The sequence below is a fragment of the Canis lupus genome, chromosome 29 (assembly GCF_011100685.1).
Source record: "Canis lupus familiaris isolate Mischka breed German Shepherd chromosome 29, alternate assembly UU_Cfam_GSD_1.0, whole genome shotgun sequence".
Lineage (NCBI taxonomy): Eukaryota > Metazoa > Chordata > Mammalia > Carnivora > Canidae > Canis > Canis lupus.
Window position 1 is genome coordinate 16,661,118 of NC_049250.1, and position 21,360 is coordinate 16,682,477.

At 35.8% G+C, this 21,360-nt stretch overlaps 1 protein-coding gene and 1 long non-coding RNA gene across 2 annotated transcripts in view; one reads left to right on the forward strand and one right to left on the reverse strand.

Moving 5' to 3' along the window:
* The first annotated feature begins 69 nt into the window (after nt 1–69).
* Nucleotides 70–7,399, forward strand: LOC102156256. The gene is made up of 3 exons (XR_005381047.1): nt 70–811; nt 912–999; nt 6,845–7,399. It is a non-coding gene; the product is annotated as an uncharacterized LOC102156256 (long non-coding RNA).
* A 3,580-nt stretch (nt 7,400–10,979) lies between these two features.
* The window catches only part of VCPIP1 (valosin containing protein interacting protein 1), a 31,714-nt gene continuing 21,333 nt past the window's right edge, over nt 10,980–21,360 (reverse strand). Inside the window, exon 3 of the mRNA XM_038579430.1 lies at nt 10,980–17,074. Within this exon, the coding sequence (XP_038435358.1) occupies nt 16,203–17,074 (872 nt within the window). The 3' untranslated portion in view covers nt 10,980–16,202. The remainder of the gene's footprint in view (nt 17,075–21,360) is intronic.

Here is a 21,360-nt window from a genome sequence, read left to right on the forward strand (position 1 = left end):
GGGCGGGCCCGCGGCTCTCGCCTCGACGGGACCCGGAGCGCGCCGAGCGCCGCACCGCGCGGGGCGTGCTGGGAAAGCGAGTTCCGGGGCTCGCCTGGAGACGGTCCGGAAGCTGCGGCGAGCGCAAACTTCGCGGGGTGCGCGGACCCAGTCCCTGGGGGTTGGGCGTCCCCGCCAGGCAGTCCTCGCAGCCTTCTTTCAGCCTCAGCTCCTCCACTCCTAACTCCTCGTGCGTATCCCGCCTCGTTAGTTAGGAGGCGCGGTCTTCGGACTTGAGACCAATCTAACCATAAAATTTGCGCGGCCGTTACTGCTTAAGCAAAGAATGTGAGCTGTTTTTTGCCCAGACATCATAGTTCCTGGAGTAGCGAAGACTGTGGCAGGAAGCCGAATATCAAGAAGGAGCAGGAGCGACAGATGAAGAAAAGTTTTTAGCTGGAGTCGTGCTTGACACAGAAAAAGGAAATAAGCCAAGTCTGCGTGCGGTCGTCGCAGTGCTTAACCCCTTAGCTCGGTCCAGGGGGGATCCTTGATGCGCGATGAGGGAACCCTGATCCGGGAGAACAGTGCAGAAAGACAGGAGCGGACTGGGAATTGCGCCTGGATAAGTCCGTGTGTGGTAGTCCACTGTAGAAGGTGACCTTCCTTCACACGAGAGACAGGAGGAGGGGAGAATTGCACGGAAGGAGTTGCCAGCAGTGGAAGCTGCTCCACAGGTTTCAAGTCTAAAAACTAGGAACTGTTCGGATGAGATCACATTAAAGTAGATTACAGTAACAACTAGAAATGGTAAAGGATCCAAATTTGCAAGGTAACATGCTCTACTGCAGAGAGCACTAAACCACATGTTATTAAAACAAACTTACATTTTGCTATTTTGAAATGTTAACGCATCAATTTTTGCAAATCAGAGATGCAGGTGCGAATGTGAATTGAAGAGGAGCTTGCAAGCACTACTTCAAAACTTAAAACGCCTTTTTATAGTTCCTTTTTCTCAAGGTATGGGTCCTGGGACGGTAAAACTTACCTTTTTATATCATTCCTTATTGTGTTGCTCGTTCACTTTTTTTTTAACCTAATTAAGAAAGGAATGTCATTTGAAAACTGATTTCTGATTTACTCCTGGGTCATACGTTACTCAGCTTATTTATATTCTAACAGGAATAGTTTCTGCTATAAATTAGGCTTTTTGTACAGAATGCTTTTTTAGAACTTGAAGGCAGGTATTTTAGATTTTGACAGTAAACTACCCCTAATTTTAAAGTTAGATAAAAATGTAATTCCTCAGAAAGGTCGCATTCCAAAATCACTCAAATCACTTTTTTTTAATTTTTTTTTAAATTTTTATTTATTTATGATAGTCACACAGAGAGAGAGAGAGAGAGAGAGAGAGGCAGAGACACAGGCAGAGGGAGAAGCAGGCTCCATGCACCGGGAGCCCGATGTGGGATTCGATCCCGGTCTCCAGGATCGCGCCCCGGGCCAAAGGCAGGCGCTAAACTGCTGCGCCACCCAGGGATCCCTTTTTTTTTTTTTTTTAATTTTTTTTAATTTTTTTTAATTTTTATTTATTTTCAAATCACTTATTTAAAAAACGGTGAGCAATGAAAGTAGATCACAGTCATTTGAATACACACTCGAATGTAATTGACAGTTGGGGTTTTTTTTTATAGCAAAGTATACATTTTTAAAAGTTTTTATTCAGAATATAAAGAATTCTCAAAACAATTATGGGGGAGGGGAGCAATGGAAAAAATGGGCAAAAGATAAGAGCAGACACTTCACCAAAAAAGATATACAAATGGCAAATAAGCCACATGAAAAGATGCTCCACATCATTAATCATTAGAGAAATGCAAATCAAAACCACAGTGAGATACTACCACACAGCTACTAGAATGAGGGAGACAAAAATGGCTAAACATACAAGTGTTGGTAAAGGTGAAGATGCTGAACAAATACAACTTTCATGCATTGGTGATAGAAATGCAAATAGGACAGACACTTTGGAAAACAAATATTTATGGTGGCTTTATTTGTAATTACCAAAAACTGAAAACACTCAAAGGGATGTTCTCATTATCACATTTCTCAATCCCTGAGAGTTGGTTTTGAATAGTCTGTTAAAACTTCTCAAGTTTTTCCACTGAGGTATAGGGGATTAAATACCAAGGGAAGACAGACTGGGGACTAGTGTTGGGAATTTCTCTAAAAGCTGTTTTATCTTTTAAAAACTCATGTAAAACTTTCTACTCCATGACAAATATATTCCAATTTTTAGTTATAAAAATGATTTTTTAAATATTTTCTTTTTTGATTAAATTTTTTTTAATTTATTTATGATAGTCACACACAGAGAGAGAGAGAGGCAGAGACACAGGCAGAGGGAGAAGCAGGCTCCATGCACCGGGAGCCCGATGTGGGATTCGATCCCAGGTCTCCAGGATCGCGCCCTGGGCCAAAGGCAGGCGCCAAACCGCTGCGCCACCCAGGCATCCCAATATTTTCTTTTTTAATTAACTTTTTTAAAGATTGTATTTATTTATTCATGGGAGACATAGAGGCAGAGACATAGGCAGAGGGAGAAGCAGGCTTCCTGTGGTAAGCCCAATGTGGGACTCAGTCCTGGGACCCTGGGATCATGACCTGAGCTGAAGGCAGACACTCAACCACTGAGCCACCCAGGTGCCCCTTTAATTAATTTTCTTAATCTCTACACCCAATGTGGGGCTCAAACTCACAAGCCGGAGATCAAGAGTTACATGCCATTCCAACTCAGCCACCCAGGTGCCCCTATAAAAATGATTTTAAAAATATGTACTAATTTACTTTCTTATTCTAAATCTTTAAATAAACTGCTAAATTGCTTCATTATTATTAAATAAATGAGCAGTAAAGTGCACCATGTTCATCCTTCCCATGGCTATACCAACTTACTCTCCAACAAAGGCCAAATACTCCCAAGATTTACTTAGGTTGTTTGAAAAACTTTTGCTGGCTTAATATAGTACCTGAGAGACTATACTTTTAATTTTTTTTTTTTTATTTATGATAGTCACACGCAGAGAGAGAGAGAGGCAGAGACATAGGCAGAGGGAGAAGCAGGCCCCATGCACCGGGAGCCTGACGTGGGATTCAATCCCAGGTCTCCAGGATCGCGCCCTGGGCCAAAAGGCAGGCGCCAAACCGCTGTGCCACCCAGGGATCCCGAGACTATACTTTTAATAGAGCCATGTCTATCATTCCCATAAATAGATTTTTGTCTGTTGCATTTGTTGCTAGAATCCCAGTCTCTAGAATAGTAATACATCATTATGCTCAAATACAATCAGTATACAATGAATAAGCAAAGGGAAATAATAAGCATGTGAATAAATATGTTCATAAAAAGTATAAATTAAAATTGAAATGCCATTTTATGACTACTAAAGTAGCAAAGTGTTTCTAAATCCTGCAAACAAAGTTTGAATAGGTCCTTGATGTTAGTACTGAAACTGGTATCTTTTTGGAAAGCAGTACTAAGCAGAAGCTGTAAAGATGTGCATAGCCTATGACAGACATTGTTTCTTAATATACTATAATTCAATGCAAGCAAAAAAGATGTATTTCAATGCTCATAGTATTTCATTAAAACCCTAATATGGAAGTATTCACATTTTGAGACTAGTTTAAAAGAAAAGAACAATTATATAGGCAATAAAAATACTGTAATATTAAGATAGTGCCATTAAATGGTTATTACACTACTGGGCCCTTCTAGGTGTTTCACATGCATTCGTCTTAATCCTGTGAGATAGGTACTATTATTTTCATCTACTTTATAAATGAGAAAAATAGGGCACCAAAAGGTTAATTTGTTCAAGGGCATATAGTGGACCAAGATTTGAATTAGAAACAAAGTTCCCAATCACTCTACTACCCTAATATCCATGAGCATCTAACTATCAGTATAGTATGGATGTGCTATAGTATGGTGTAGAAAAAAGCTGATAGCAAAACTGTATGATTAATGTTATTTATGTATATAAGGCCTCAGGGTGTATGTATGTGTCTAACATTATAGAAAATGGTCTATGGACTGCACACCAAACTGTTTAGCAGTGTTTTATTTTGGCAAGAGGGATGAGATGGGAGCAGGGCAGGCTTTAACTTTTTACCCTATGTATTTTTGGATTATTTGACTTTTAAAGCATAAATTCTTGTTTATTTTATTTTTTAATTTAAAAAATGAACTGAAGGGGCGCCTGGATGGCTCAGTCAGTTGAGTGTCTGCCTTTGGCTCAGGTCATGATCTCAGGGTCATGGGATCAAGGAACCATGTTGGGTTTCCTATTCAATGGGGCGTCTGCTTCTCCCTCTCCTTTTTTTTTTTTTTTTTTTTTTTAAGATTTTATTTATTCATTCATGAGAGACACAGAGAATGAGAGAGGCAGAGACACAGGCAGAAGGAGAAGCAGGCTCCATGAGGGGAGCCCGATATGGGACTCGATCCTGGGGCCCCAGGATCACCCTCTGAGCCAAAGGCAGACGCTCAACCGCTGAGCCACCCAGGCATCCCTCTCCCTCTCCTTCTGCCTCTCCCCTGCTCCGCTCATACTTACTTGCTGGCTCGCTCCCTCTCAAATATATAAAACCTTTAAAAATATAAAAAATAGAATTTAAATTTTAAAAAGCTGGCAATGCAAAGAAAAAGCTTAAGTATGTTATATAGGGATCCCTGGGTGGCGCAGCGGTTTGGCGCCTGCCTTTGGCCCAGGGCGCGATCCTGGAGACCCGGAATCGAATCCCACATCAGGCTCCCGGTGCATGGAGCCTACTTCTCCCTCTGCCTGTGTCTCTGCCTCTCTCTCTCTCTCTCTCTCTGTGACTATCATAAAAAAAAAAAAAAGTTATATAAAATTTGCTCCAATATTGATAATGCTAAATTAATATGCTTTGGCGGAAATGATGAAACCATATATATTTTGTGCTCAGTCTGAAAACAAAAATCAGGTTTAGAATTATATCTTGGATACATAAATGTCTGTTCCAACCTCTCCCATTACCAGTGTATTTCGGTAATCTCTACATTTAGGATGCTATTTTAAGTTTGATGGAAATTATAGATAGAAATCATAGTGTCATAAGGTGCTATAGAATTCTTAGTTTGGCTTTTAAAGGCAAAAATAAGAGTGGTTGATCTCCAAGGAAAAAACAAACATAAGAGAAAAAAATGTTTTAAGTGTCCCTATTAGGGCACCTGGAAAGCAATACCCTGAGTTGTGATCTGGGGTCCTGGGCTCGAGTCCCACATCAGGCTCCCCATAGGGAGCTTGCTTCTCCTTCTGCCTATGTCTCTGCCTCCCTCTGTGTTTCTCATGAATGAATAAATTAAATTAAATTAAATTAAATTAAATTAAATTAAATTAAATTAAATTAAAAATAAAAAAAAAATAGTGTTCCTCTTTCAGGAGCCAGGTGGGGTGATGGGTTAAATAGGTGATGGGTATTAAGGAGTGCATTTGTGATGGGCACTAGGTGTCATATGGAAGTGTTGAACCATGTACAATAATATTGTACACCTGAAACTCATAGTACACTGTGTTAACTGGAATTTAAATAAAAGGTTTTGTTTTGTTTTTAAATAAAGTGTTCTGGGATGCCTGGATGGCTCAGCGGTTGAGCTCTGCTTTCAGCTCAGGGCCTGATCCTGGAGTTCAGGGATCGAGTCCCACATCGGGCTCCCTGAGGGGAGCCTGCTTCTCCCTCTGCCTGTGTCTCTGTCATTCTCTCTCTCTCTCTCTCTCATGAATAAATAAAATCTTTTTTAAAAATAAAAAAATAAACAAAAATAAAGTGTCCCTATTTCAAACCAATATTCTTTGCTCTACTCTTATAGTAGATAGAGTGGCCCCCTCAAAAATATCTATGTCCTTGTTCCCAGAATCTATGAATATAATACCTTAATAGCAAAAGGGACTTTGCAGTTATGATTAAATTAAGGATCTTGCCATGGGTATATTAGTTTGGATTATTCCGAAGGGACCAATGTAATCACAAAGTCCTTAAGAATGGAAGAGAGGAGCAGGAGAGCCTGAGATAGATTTGGAAATGCTCTACTGTTAGCTTTGAAAATGGAAAAAGAGGTCATGAACCAAGGAATGTGGGCAGCCTGTAGAAGCTATTAAATAAATCAAGAAAATGATTCTCTTCTCAGATTTTAGCTAAAGGAGATTCTCTTTGAAATTCTGACTTCCAGAACTTTGGAATATTAAGTTTGTATTGTTTTAAGCCACCGAGTTTGTAGTAATTTGTTACAGAATAGGAAACTACACCTTCTTTCAACATTTTTGGCCTATAATGATAAAAGTAGTGCTTTCTCTTCAGAAGGTGATATTTCATAGTGTTCAAAATTTAGCACTCATTTGAAAAAAAATGAGCCTACTAACTGAGGGTTCAAAATGAAGGCTAGGAACCCCAGATTAAGAGAGAGGGTGTTCAGGAGCACCTAGGTGGCTCAGTAGTTGAGCATCTGCCTTTGGCTCAGGTAGTGATCCCAGGATCCTAGGATCAAGTCCCGCATGGGGCTCCCCACAGGGAGCCTGCTTCTGTCTCTGCCTGTGTCTCTGCCTCTCTGTGTCTCTCAATAATAAAATTAAAGAGAGCGAGAACTCGGGGCATTAAATAAGAGAAATAAAAAATAAGGATACCACAAAATCCTTAAAGCAGGACTTGCTTATCTGTGGGAAACATGACATGGGCCAAGATATGATCTTTAATTCTAATCTTTCTACCTTTACTTTCAATTTTATCACCTTCCACCTTAATCAGAGATAATATCTTTTTTTTTTTTTTTTTTTTTCAGCTTCCCCTGCTCTCCTGGCCCAGTACATCCAGGCACTCCCAAAGGGAACAATGAATTTGTAAGATTTTCGGGGAATGTGTGGTTATTGAAGATCATTATTGGCATTTAGAGTGCCAGTTCTAAGGAACACAAGACTTGTAATGTTTGAAACAGTTTTGCACAAGGAAGAATTATCCTGAGTTCCATACAACATTCAATCAGACAGTAACATAAGTGAAAAAATTGATCATAATTGTTTAAACCAGGATCAACTTTTAAATACAAGTGCACAAGTGTTGGGTTTTTGTTTTTTGTAGCTTTAAAATACACTATTTCCAGAAATACAACTGTATGTAAACCAGGGGAAGATTCTATTTTATTTTGTTCAGACCTGATCAAGAGTTGTTTTCTCATTTTAGAAAATCTTACCACTGAGGGTAACTCACCTCAAGCTTTTGAGACAGAAATGCAGCCCACTGATATCCGTCAGCTGGATTAGTTGTGCCTAATGAGCTTTATTATAAATCTCTTCTGTTTCTCCACATTTTGGGAGAGCATTAAAACGATTAAGAAATTTGTTGTCTATGAATATCACTTTAGTAGGGCATAGGGAGCAGAATATATTGTTATAAAAAGGGGACACTGGCTCCAGTAGATTTGAAAATATGGATCTAAATATATCCATCCATCCATTGATCCATCCATCCCATAAACCTGTATCTGCTATCTTCCCTTTCAGCTAAACTTCAAAGGTGTCTTGACTTCTCTAGCCATCAGTCTTCAGTACTCTTATAATCTAAACTTTACCACCATCCATTGAAATTGTGGCTGTTAAATCCAATGGACACTTGAAAGAAATTCATTTTACCTGAACTTTCTACAGCATTTTTTTTAAAGATTTTATTTATTTATTTTTAAAGACTTTATTTATTCATTCATAGGCCCAGAGAGAGAGAGGCAGAGACACAGGCAGAGGCATAAGCAGGCTCCCTGTGGGGAGCCCCATGCGGGACTCGATCCTGGGTCTCCAGGATCACACCCCAGGCTGCAGGCGGCGCCAAACCGCTGCGCCACTGGGGCTGCCCTCTACAGCATTTTTATTACTTCCTTTTATTTGAAACTTGTATCCCTCAATTTCTGTGTCCTCAGCTCCATAATTGCCATACCTCAAAGTGTTTTGGTTGTCCCTGTTCATCTGCCAGCTCCTTAAATGTTGGCATACTCCCAAATTGCATATAACTGTCTTCTCACTGTACAGTCTCTTCCTAGGCCATCTCAACCCCTTCTATAATTTCAGTCACATCCTAGGATTCACAGATCTTCACATGCAACCCCGGCCCCTCTCCTGAACTACATCTAACTCCCAACATTCAACATGTCCCCAAATGAAATTCACTCCCTTTCCACCAATCTGTAATTACTCCTGTATCCTATTCTAAATTAGCAGCACCACCTTCCAGCCTCTTAACTGAAAACCTGAGAGTCTAGATTGACCTTTTTACCGTCTCTCCAACATCTTGATATCGCCACTGCCAGTGGTTCAGTTCAGGCTCTCATCTCTCTCCAATTATAGCAAGTCTTTTAACTGATCTCTCCTCCTCTAATCTTGTTCAATCCACTGTATCCTCCACTTGGCCATATGAAGGATCTTTTAAAACACAAATCTGTTTCTTTTATAATATGCCTTGAGAAAGTTCTAACTTCTAGTTGGAGTTTCAGAAAATCCTTCTCATTTTGACATTTGGGATCACCTCACCTGTTTTCAAACAATAGATTACTTTTAAAGCAATTATGGCTATACAACACATTTTGAATGCTATAAACCCAGACTACATAATAGTAATAGTATAGCTAATAAAAATAGAAAGCAGAATGGGAGGATAAGGGATATTATAAAGTATAGAAATGATAATTTCTTCATTTTACATACTGGAAAGTTGAGATAATATCTAAAGTTGATAGCTCAATAAGCAGACTTAGGATATTATATGAAGCTAGAAAGATGATCTAAAGAGAGCAAGGGCGCTCATCTTTCATAATGGAAGAATCAAATACTGTCTAAAGTTGACATATCAAGAGATTAGACCCGTTAGGGAGGTAACCACCTAAATAGAAATAGTTGATTAAGTAATCGGGATGGAGAAACTGGGTGTCTTTCTATATAGTTTTGAAATTTTTTAAAAGACTTTGAGAAAGAGAGACAGAACACGAGCAGTGAGGAGGAGGCAGAGAAGAGGGAGAAGCAGACTCTCCAAGTAGGGAGCCTGATGCGGGTCTTGATCCCAGGACCCTAAGATCATGAATCATGACTTGAGACGAAGGTAGACACTTGACTGAGTCACCGAAGTGCCCCTAAATGACTCTCTCCTTCATTAAAAATGATGTCAGGAAGAATCTTTCTTGCCATTTTATTATTCCTTATGTGTACCAGAGTACCTGGCACATGACAGATTTCATAGAAATGCTTTCAAGATGTGATAAAAGTAGCCCATGCACTGTCCTTTGAGAAACATCACCTTTGGAGAGCCTTCCCACTAAAGCAACAGACCTGCTTAGTAAATGACAATTATTCCAGGTTCTTGAAATGAGAGAGTTGGGAGTTTTATCTAACCAATGAATCTCAAATTTACCCAGATCAATCATCTAAGAAATTATGAAATCCTTCTTTAAATCACCTCCAAACTTGGAGGAAGAAAATAAACCCAAGGAAGGAAGAACTTGAAGTGGAGGACTGGGGTTCAGGCAGGGAAATTGTAGGAAGTGAAATTAAAGCCAGGTAGTACACATTGAAATCATTTCACACCAGATTGGTGTACCTGAAAACAAGCTAGATTTAACAACAGATGTTTAAGACTTATGTGACCACCAAATTTTACTCCTTTGCTAAATTACAAATATAGCCCTCAGGTTAAGAACTTAGGCTATGGAGTCATAAACATTTAGGTTTAAATTCAGCTCTGACACCTATTAAGTCCAGGATTTGGGTAAACTGCCTAATCTACTGAGCCTTTTCCTGAAAGATGAAAACAGTGATGTTATCCAACCGCAAAGAGTTGTTTTGAGGGTTAAAGGAATTATTGCATGTTGTGTTTCACCTATTGTCTACATACAGGGAAATGGTCACTAAATGATAGTTATTATGAATGTGTTTATTGCTTGTTTCCATTATTGGGATGTAGCTCTAAGCTACATGGAATTTGTCTCATAACTGTTCCCCTAGTTCCTAGAACAGAAGCTCAGCTTTTGATCAGTGCTTAACAAACGGATTAAATGAATGAGTGGTTCAAGTATATAATGTTGATTCCATATATCAAATATAAGTCATTATTTTACAGGGAGATCTCATACTATACATGTTACTTTATACATGGAACTGACAAACAGGAATAATCTTCCCAGATTCCCACACAATTTGTTTTTCGAAAGATTTATGTGGTATGACAAATGGACCAAAAACAGATTTAGTTCCAACGAGGAAAGAGTACAAGTTTAAAGAGCCTGTAAGTTTTTCACCTCAGTATACCATACATAGTTTAGAAAATGAATTAAAGACTTTGATTTTTCTGTATACATTTTTAATGATTAGAAACAATCAACTATGCAGTCATAATTGCAGTTACTGGGGTCAAAAAGCCAGTCAATAAAAATAAAATCCATACTGAAGTATGTAAGTAGGATGTTTATCTTATTCACTGAAGTTTTTGAGAGCTCCAAATTATATGGTATGTGACCAGTAGGACCCATGTACAAGACCTCAAGTCCAAATTTGGGACAAGTGTAGCCAACCAAAGCATAAAGCAAAGCTAATTATGTTTAGTTTAAAGCCCACACCAATGTCACTTGTCCCATCAGCACTATGCCATCAGCAAGTGACCCCATGATGACACGATCAGCACAAGAGGGTAACAACTAAACAACCAAAAGGTTATAGTAGAAACGGAGGCCTTGAAAGGCTCCATGACTTGCCTGCCTTAGGTCACAGAACAAGTTAGTCACAGAGTACAGACTGTCAGTTCTCCAGATTTTCAGTATTGCATGTGGTCATTAAGCTCTTGCATTAATATTTGAACATAGAAACCAGTTTTTAGCTCATTAACTGTGGACACAAAGCAAGTTTTTACCTAATAAATTATTTAAATAATGTGTGCCATATCTATGAGGATTTATCCATTTTAATGTCAACTGAATTATTTTGATATGTAAATAACAGTAATAGTAAATATGTGAATGTTTACTGTATGTCGGCACTGTTCTAATCATCAGATACGTGTTAACTCATTTAACCCTCACAACAACCCCAGGAGTAGATATCCTCATCATTCTACTAGAGAGGAAACTGAAGCACAGAGATCACACAGTAAGCAGTGTCCCAAGACTCAACTCTAAAAGTCAAGGGTCTGAGGCTCTGCTCTCACTAAGTTAAACAAGTCTACTCTAACAAAATGAATATTGAGCACACACATTAAAACTTAAAAGTAAATCTGTCATTTTGATTGCTAAGCCATACAAATGTTGTTACTATTTTCTAGATTTCCCTTCTTTCCCTCATTATCTCTAATCAGTATTTTTGAAAAACCAGCACAAAACTAAGTTCTCTATTACAACATGTGTTTTGTTTAAATATTCAGTACGCATTACATTTATGTAAAATGTCTAAAGGAATTTTGCTTATTCTTTTCTAACTGAATCCATTTCATTTATGTTGAGATCACAGTAAAGGGGAGAAATTCCTATTCCTAGATGATGTCCCACTAAAGGAAATTTTAAAAAGACCTGTACTACATTAGGAATTCCTTCACAAAACTGAACTATATTTTCATGCATTATATTATTAAAGTATAATTCCAGGAAACTCAAGCATAAAAAGTTATTTTAAAAAGCTAATGTGGAGAAGTCGAGGGGAAAATCAGTATGTATTAACTTATAGTTTTATTAATATAAAAGAAAACTTCAAATACTGTACAGTGAGGTGTGCTGTAGAACACTATATAGTTATAATACACTATTACCAATTATTTATTACTCAAATGTAATATATACAGCAACAGCAGAATCAGAAAATAACGGGTAACAGCCAGTGCCTTAGGGATGATAGAACATTTATACTATTTAATTGAGCAGTTAAAGCACTTGCTATGTAATTTTTCTAAATATTTACATTATCACTTATTTTTACATATTCTAAAGAGTATTTCCCTCCAAAAAAAGTAGACTTTCTAGCTCTTGGCACTAAGTCTTCAAGTCCAATAAACCTGAAAATAATGATAACCTTTTCAGTCTTTTATTGCCCTACCACAGGCATAAAGGCTCAGGAAGGGACTTGTGCATTCTCAAGAAAAGTATGCAATACCTTCAAATTTTAATACTAAGTAATTGATACTCACAAGCAGATAACATCAACTAAAACTTTTTTTTACTAGTTTTCCTTTTCTTTTACAAGAGAATAATCATTGTATTAATATTATACTACAAAAGCATGTAGACTCCATAATTTAAAAAATTAAATGTCAGATATACAAGTAATGGCATTTTCTCCAGTAATTCACAATTTTTACAATTTCTGCTATTTTGGAACAAACTTTAAAATTTCCACGATTTAATTATCATTAAATATGAATTGAAACACTTAGCATCTCAAAGAATTATTAAGAGTGGCAGAACTTACAGTTAGCTACAAATCTTACAATAGCTCTTTATTTTATTTCTTAAGTAAACATTCTACTATGGTATGTTTTCAAATGAATAGTTCTGGTTTGAAAATTATCTTATGTTAACTATGAAGAGTCTTGACGATGTACAATTTTGTTAAATTATATGGTAACCATGAACTGTAGAATGTATCTACCCAACTTACATAGAGTATGTATTTCACTACTACCGTGATAAAAGGTCATTTAAAATTCATACTGAATGGAGTTTAATTCAATTTTGCAAAGGTTTTTATGAAAATCTTAATATGGAAGCCTTGTTTTGGGAATCATGAAACTCAAAATCTACTCTGCAGTATTTTAAGTGTAGGCCAATTCAAACTTCTATTGAAAAATGAAGACAAAACTGTGTTGATATGCTGAAATAAACACAGTATATTGTTGCTATATTGACTAAAGCATAATAATGACAGAAGTTATGAGTTAACTTCATACCTAAAGATTAGTTATTAGTGACCTCTAAATTTTTAAAGAAATGTTCACTAGCAGCCAGTATTAGTAGGCAACTACATAAAATAATAGTTGTAAATTTGCATTTAGTAGCTAACATGTGATGTCAGTACAATTCTCAAAAACCTGTCATTAGTAATATATGAGTTGCTAGCAAGTGATCTTCCCTGAGGTAAGAGACCATATGCAAAAGTCTGCTCATTTCAAATTAAGTTAGATACGTAAAAATAATGGCAATAAGGACCTGTGGCTGGGATTCACAGATGCATTTCAGATTGGTATCTTAATTGCAAGCAGTAGGCTTGATTGTAAAAACCAAACTAAAAATCATCAGAAGATATAAAGCAAATTTCACAGTCAGTAGTATTTGCTAAATTTCTCAGGTCTTTATCCTAACATGTCCCAATAAAATACTTGAAACATAGTAAAAGGGGAAAAAACAGGCCTTGGGTTTGCTCTTTAACTAGTTCCTGAGTAACCATTCCCTTGTAGTTCATTATATTCTAGCTCATAATATTTGGCAGTGTCTCGTGTTCTTCAATTTCAACCATTTCTCATTACCAATATTCTACACATACACTACCTTCAACTCTACCTGGACTTTGGGTCATCAATTCAAACTTGGTATTACCTATAAAATGGATTACTAAAATTTACAATTTTACTTCAAGTGAAACATCACAAATTAAATTATAAGATGGAGTTATGTTACTTCTAGGGCAAAAAAATATTTTAATTGATTATGATCTCTAGCTTGAATTCAAAGTTGTGGTGGTCACAAATGGCAGCACTAAAAAATTAGAATTCTGTAGTCATGTATTTGATTATGATAACCATATGGAACAACAAAGGATGAAAATTAAGAAAAACTGTTCCTAAAACTTCTTTGTGAGGTTGATACCTGGCCCACTTCTCAAAAACTACTAATTACCCCAAACGAATTTCAGCAGATTTAAAATAATTTCAAAAAATCCGACCATTCTCAAAATCAAGCCTTTTATTCTTTATCAAAGGAGAACCCAAACTATTATTATTCATACCTACCTGTCTTCTAAATAGCATTGCTGTGGCAAAAGAAACTAATAGTGTGATCAGAGATTAAAGGCCTTCTAATGTTCACAAGTGCACTCTAATTTGACTAAATGCAAGTATTTAATAGGAAGATAAAATTTATTTCTGATATTTTTACTATATGCTATGAGAGTATATTTGTCAGTTATTAACTAAACATGCCAAGCCACAGGTGAAGAAAATATTTGTTAAAGAAAAGGTGATTATATCGTTTACCTGGAAGCAGTGCATTTGCTTGTTAAACAGTTTTTCTGTATTTAAATTAATAAGAAAAAGCCAGTTTCAGTGGCTGAAAAAGCCAAAAATAATTATAGTGGTTAGTGGTATTTGTAATTTTTAGATTAATACACAGAAGCACCTATATAACTAAATGGGAAATATTATTTGGTAGCTGTAGTTCTTTATGCAAAATGAGTGCACAATACAGAAGTCCAAAATTTTCCTGCTCTTAACATATTAAGATAATTGGTAGTAAATTTAGAAGAATTGAGATAAAATATGGTTTAAAATGTGATGTGATAAAACTAACCCAAATATATATCTTGCTCAGATATCACCTGCAAAATGTCTAGATTCTCCATTCTTTCCTTATTCGAATGGAGTAATTCATTTAGTAAATGGATTAAGTCAGAGATACTTTCATAGAAAGAAATCCAAAACCTCCCTCTCTTTGGAAACACAAGTCAAAATACTGCCTATGTTCATTATAAATCAACAGGTTGAAATTTTGAAACATCTAATAATATACTTTCTGATGTAAATTTTCTTAGACTGCAAACACAGTTCTGCATCTGTTACATGTGCAAACAGAGACAGCCAGGCTTTAATGCTCTAGATAAGAGATTGTATTAACATACATTTTGTCTTTCATCCATTCAAATTCAACTTAATTTCAGTGAACAAAAGAAAAAGATGGATTGAAATGTACATTTCAGAATACAGATTTGCAGAACAGGATAAAATAGTGCAATACCAATCTCAGGATAAACATTCTTTGTCTTTAAGATAATAAGCATGAAAGCTGCTTTTTGAGGAAACTGGCACTAAAGATTTGATGAATACACTATTTAAGCAAATGCCCAGTTGATCAGGGTCTGATGTAGTAAAATTTGCATCCAAATCCAAGTGAAGCCAACAAATAAAGAAAATCTTATGGATGCTAAGGAAAAAAGGAAACATTTTTTGGTTCAAAGGGGCTCAAAGACACTTAGCATATATAAGCTTAAATACCATTGATCAAAATTGTAGAACAATGTAACTCATTCATAAAGATAAATTCTTATATATAAATTCTCTGTGAATCTGACAAACTCTGAAAATTAGAGATTAACTACTGCTACCATTATTTTTATATTTTCTACCACACTTTGCAATCAACTTTTCTCAAGATTAAGGAAAAAAAAAAATTCAGTGGTACTTGACCAGGCCAGGATTAAAAAAATAATGGTAACATTTTATCAACAACAGAGCACACAATTGGCTGTGTTGGCTCAGACAGCAACATTACTGAATCACATTGACTTTATCATTCTAGAATAGATATTTTCCCCCAGCCTTGCTCAAGTCAGCAAAATGTTATATCATTACACTCTATTCTCAAGATATTTTCATCAAGAATATGTATCTCTATGAATGTGTTTACGTTCACGGAAATGTCGGATCTGTCTCTAATAAATCCTTCTATGAATTTTAAAATACAATTTAGTTCAGATAACCTTTAAATTTACATAAATCTTTTGACACTCAAATATGTGGAATGGTTACCTTGATGACATCGATGTTAGCAAAATCTCATTCCCCCCTCAGTTCTAGCCTTTTCAGGAAATCAAACATTAGCAAGAGAATTTTCATGTTTGAAACATTAAGACTTTCATGGAATTAAAATTACAAAAAACTTCCAAAGAACCACATGTATGGAAGAAATTCAGCAGATCTAATAACTAATTTATAGGAATTCAGAGCCAGCCTGGGCAGCAGTATATTAAAAGCTATTGCCAATCACACACTTGCTGTCATGCACTGAATAACAAGATATAATCTTTGAATTATATACGTACAAGATTTTTTATGACTAATCAAGTTATGTGGCCCAGCCAACAAATGTTACATATTCACAATAAACATTCTGCCTTTATTAGCCTCTAATTAAATCAAGAGTGATCCATTGGCTCAGTTGTGTTTGTCATCTCAGCATCTTGACTATCCATCTCTTCAGGCTCCTCCACTGAATTTCCCTTTTGTGCTTTTGACCTTGTGGCAAATGCAGCTCCCAGGGCCTCTGCCACACAGCTATCAGTTGTTTCTGTATTCAAATTTTCAGTGCCACCAGTTAAAGAAAAAGATTCAGGTAAGCCAGTCTGAAGACTCCCAGACTTCACAGAAGAACTTACAACTTCTACTTTTCTTTGAGGAAGATCAGATGGTGACTGCTCTGTACTTTGATCCCGCAAATGCTTGTCCATCGAAGCTTGGATGGAAGAAACCATTTCCTGCAATTTTTTTCGCTGGGCCTCAACCAAATCAGGATCAAGCTGCCTGCTGTCTCTCATTGTAACTACTCCAGGAGCTATTCGAATAAGCTCACTATTACTAGGAGCAGCTGTGAATACAGAAGGCTCTATTTTAATGGAACTATTACTAAAGTCTGTCCCTGTATTATGCTTCCTTACAACTGGGGCTTCCCTAGCTCTTGAATCAAGGTGTGGGTTACTAGATGCAGTTCCTAGAGAATGCCCTTTTCCCTGAAAGGCAGTTACATTATGAAGCTGCTCTGATTTCTTTTTCACTACTCCACCACTACCTAGTTTTAATAGCCCATGTGAGGGACTTGATTCTCTACTTCTTGTAGTAGCCTCTGCTCGAACCTGACTTACAGCCTCTTTAACTAAATCTTCAACATCAGGACCGATGGGGAAATGTCCTGCAGCATCCACACACAATTCCAGTCTATCTTCAGAAGCATTATAGACAAAGGTTTTGCCAGGCAGATGTGGAAAAGTACAATGCTTGCCATCAGCCATACCTAAAGAAAGGGAAAAAAGGTATTTAACATTTTAAAGTCGTACTTATATAGTAAACACAATTATAGTTGAAATAGTGAATTTTCAACAATATCCAGAACAGTTTTGAAAACAAAACTAACTTAAAAATAATTTATTATATTTATTAATATAATTTAATAATATTTAAAAAAAGAAATATCATGACAAACCTTACTGTAGTTCCCCAGGAGAAACTGTGAGGTTTTGGTTTTTTTTACAAATACCATTAACCTATTACAAAGTTAGGAAAAGGGCTTGAAACAAACAGCTAAGCTATGAGAAAACACTAGCAACAGTGTTATTAAAACAACTGCTTACAGTAAAGCGACAAGAAAATATACTTTCATTTGCTAATTCAAATTTAAAACTTTGGGGCAGCCCGGGTGGCTCAGCGGTTTAGCGCCGCCTTCAGCCCAGGGCGTGATCCCGGAGTCCCGGGATCGAGTACCACATTGGGCTCCTTGCATGGAGCCTGCTTCTCCCTCTGCTCTCTCTGTGTGTCTTTTGTGAGTAAATAAATAAAATCTTAAAAAAAAAAAACTTTAAAGCTTTGTAAAAATACCTATAAGGGCAAAGTGTGCTGTACAGTGTGAATTAAAAATCATAAGGAATTCTACTGAATTATAGAATAGTAGAATAAACAGTTTTCTCAGTGTACTTTAGGTATATCTTTCACAAATATAAAAGATATAAACTTTCAAAATAAGATATAAACTTTCAAAATAAGAAATTCCATAGTTAAAGTAGTAATTATGAGGGCATATTTAGGAAACATTAATGCACTGTGTCTTTGGTATAACTGTAAGAAGTGACACTTGGTCACAATAATGAAAAAGATCTTAATTCAATAATTTTGAAATAGTTGTATTTCTTATTACTCCTCTTATTCCTCTCTGGTAAGTCACAAACACCAAAATAAGCCTGACTTACAGATGCTCCTCAAATGACTCCTGCAATTTTTACTTCTCACAATCAACTAATGATGCAATAGAAGAACTTAAAAGCAGGCTGCTCTTTATTTTCTAGTGGAGGACCTTGGTCTCACTATCTGGTATTCCAAAGTTTTATACTTTTTCCAGCTTGTGTATAAGAAAATTGTATTTTAAAAACTACTCAATATCCTTACATTTTAAATTTGTTAATCAAAGTATACTCCAAGTATGCAAAAATAGAGGTTTTCAAATTTTATAAAACCAAAGATTTTCTATGTTAACACCAAAAGAAAGATGAAGTACAGAACTCTTATTTTATTTTTTTGGAAGTAGGCTTCATGCCCAGTGTAGAAGCCATGAAATAGAGAACTCTTAATAACGTATGCTGCAAAAGGGTATATATATGGCAAAATATATAAAGGCAAAAGCAAACTAGTTAAAAATGAATGGAACGGTTAATGCTATACAAATACAGAGGTGAAGGATGAGTGAACTCTGGAATGCTTAGTGGGCATTTAGTTAGTCTCCAGCTTTGTAGGTTATCAAGAATAGTTTTTCCTCCCTCCTCTGAAAGAAGCTACAGAGTGGTTCTAATATATCTCACTGTGAATATTCCAAATAACAAGAGAAAAGAACTAAACCCCAAATGAATAAAGAACATACAGTAATTTTAAATAAACATTCATCAGTGATAAGTATCCATTAATACAAATCTAACTAAGATTTCCTCTTGACAGAAAATTTTTGGCAGAGGTAACCGATAAAAAAGAGACAGACAAAACTTAAAATCAGAGATGTGGTCTAAATAGTGCACTTCAGGCCACAACCCTGGAATCCACTTATTACCAATCCCCTATCTCAGAGATCCGTAAAACCTGGATCAAGAAACAAGGTAACAAAAAAAAAAAGAAAGAAAGAAAAGAAAGAAAAGAGAAAAGAAAAAAGAAGAAAAAGAAAAAGAAAAAAAGAAAAAGAAAAAGAAAAAGAAAAGAAAAGAAAAAAGAAACAAGGTAACAAAGAAGAGAATTTTGAATGATTAAGTCCAGGGATAACCCTAGGCAAAACTTTCAAACAGTCATTTCAATGGATAACATCTATTGAGTCTCACTATGTGCCACAATGTGCCACTATTGGTCTAACTAAAATAGACCCTGAAGACTCAAATAAAATGTAATTCTTAGGAGACAGGTCCAAACAGATTATAATACAATCAGGTAAGTATAATGATGGATATACTATTCACTTCACTGATTATTTGAGGATTAAATGAGAAAACATGTAAAGCATGTACTACAAGTGCCTAATATAAATCAGGCAGTCAATAGTTTTGGTTCCTCTATTAGATCAAAAATAGTTTTGTAATTGTCTCCAGACTGCTACTGTGATGCTTTCTCTTGGCCATCCCTGGAAAGAATCCTAGTCCCACACATGTTCATCAGAGTATTTACAATGAAACACAGAAAACAATCTAAGTTAAGCTTTCATCAAGAAGAGAATGGTTAAGAAAATTATGGTCTACCTATTAATATGCAGCTATTAATAATTGATATAAATAAGAAACCTATGATGCTTCACATATATAGCAAAATGTGCATGAATAGCAGGAAACAAATCTAAGCACTATAATTATAATCAAGCCAAAACACATACATATAAGGCAAATATTTAAAAATTATAGGTGATGTTTCCCATTTCTATAGTTTCTAGACCTTTTACATTATTAAATACATTTAAAATATGTATTAAAAAATCAATGTAAAAAAATCAATGTTATGGGTTGTGCTCCCTCTAAGCATAATCATTCAGGTTTCATATAACTTAAATAGTCTTTTGAATTTTAAGAATCAAAGTGTATTAAAATTCCTCTATCACATAACAATTCCATCACATATATACACCAAAAAATATGTATACTAATATTTAGAGCTACATTCTTCCTTACATCAAAAAAAAAAACAAACACATAAATGCATAATGGGTGAATAATATTAAAATGATAAAACAGAATATAGTAGTGAAAATGAATGAATGGTACTTGAATCCATCAACATGAATGAATCTGAAAAAGTGTTGCATAAAAGAAGCAAATCATAGAGAATGTATAAATAAAGCATAATTTTCATTTTCATAAAGTTCAAACTCAAACAAAACTCAACATAAGATGAAAGATACCTATACAAGTTTTAAAACCAAATTTGTGGGGGATCCCTGGGTGGCTCAGCGGTTTGGCGCCTGCCTTTGGTCCAGGGCATGATCCCGGAGTCCTGGGATGGAGTCCCACATCGGGCTCCCTGCATGGAGCCTGCTTCTCCCTCTGCCTGTGTCTCTGCCTCTCTCTCTCTCTCCCTCTCTGTCTCTGCCTCTCTCTCTCTCTCTGTCTCTCATGAATAAATAAATAAAATCTTTAAAAGTAAATAACAAAATAAAAAAATAAAATAAAACTAAATTTGTCATTCATGTCTGCATTTATCTCTGTATAAAGACCTGCAAGGAAACTTACATTTTAAGCAAAAGAACTTTAAAATATCTTTCCAATTATAAAGAATAGAAATATTAATAGTCTAGATATTTTGGGAAATATTTCTGTTCTAATGTTGATATAACCATCTGTTTGTTAGGGTGAATTTGAAAAAAGTAAGAGAAACACATTCCAGTTTTTGGAGGATATGGGTATATGTGTTTTTGGGGTGAGGAGGGCTTGATATACTTTGATTCTCTGATTACAAGATAATAATAATGATTTGCCACATCCATCTGTCCTAAACAAAAGGGGTGAGGTGCACCTGGCAGAGGAACATGCAACTCTTGATCTCAGGATCAAAAGTTGGAGCCCCATGTTGGGTGTAGAGATTACTCAAAGAAAGAAATGAAATTTTAAAAAATATAAAACTTTGCCACAAATATCTGAAGGAACTGTATTTTGAAAAGTAAAATAATTTTCTGACAATGACCCATTTCAAATGGTTGTTAGAGTCAAAAGAATTTTAATTATTCTGCAAATAACAGCTGATATTATAATAACAAACTAATTAGCTAATTATTTATTAAGTACCAGGTCCTTTGGTAACTGCTTTTTGTGCATGATCTCATTTGGTCCTAACTACCCTGAAATTATAATACCCACTTTATTAATTAAGAAACTGAGACTTAGAAGTCACACAGGCAGTAGGTCGTAGAACCAAAATTTGATCTCAGATGTTCTTACTTCAGAGCTCTAAACTACTTCCTAAAAAAGGATAAATAACACAGGTAATATTTTAAAAACTACAATGGCTCTACTGAGAGATAATTCACATACAATTCACTTGTAAGTATACAACTGAATGATTTTCAGT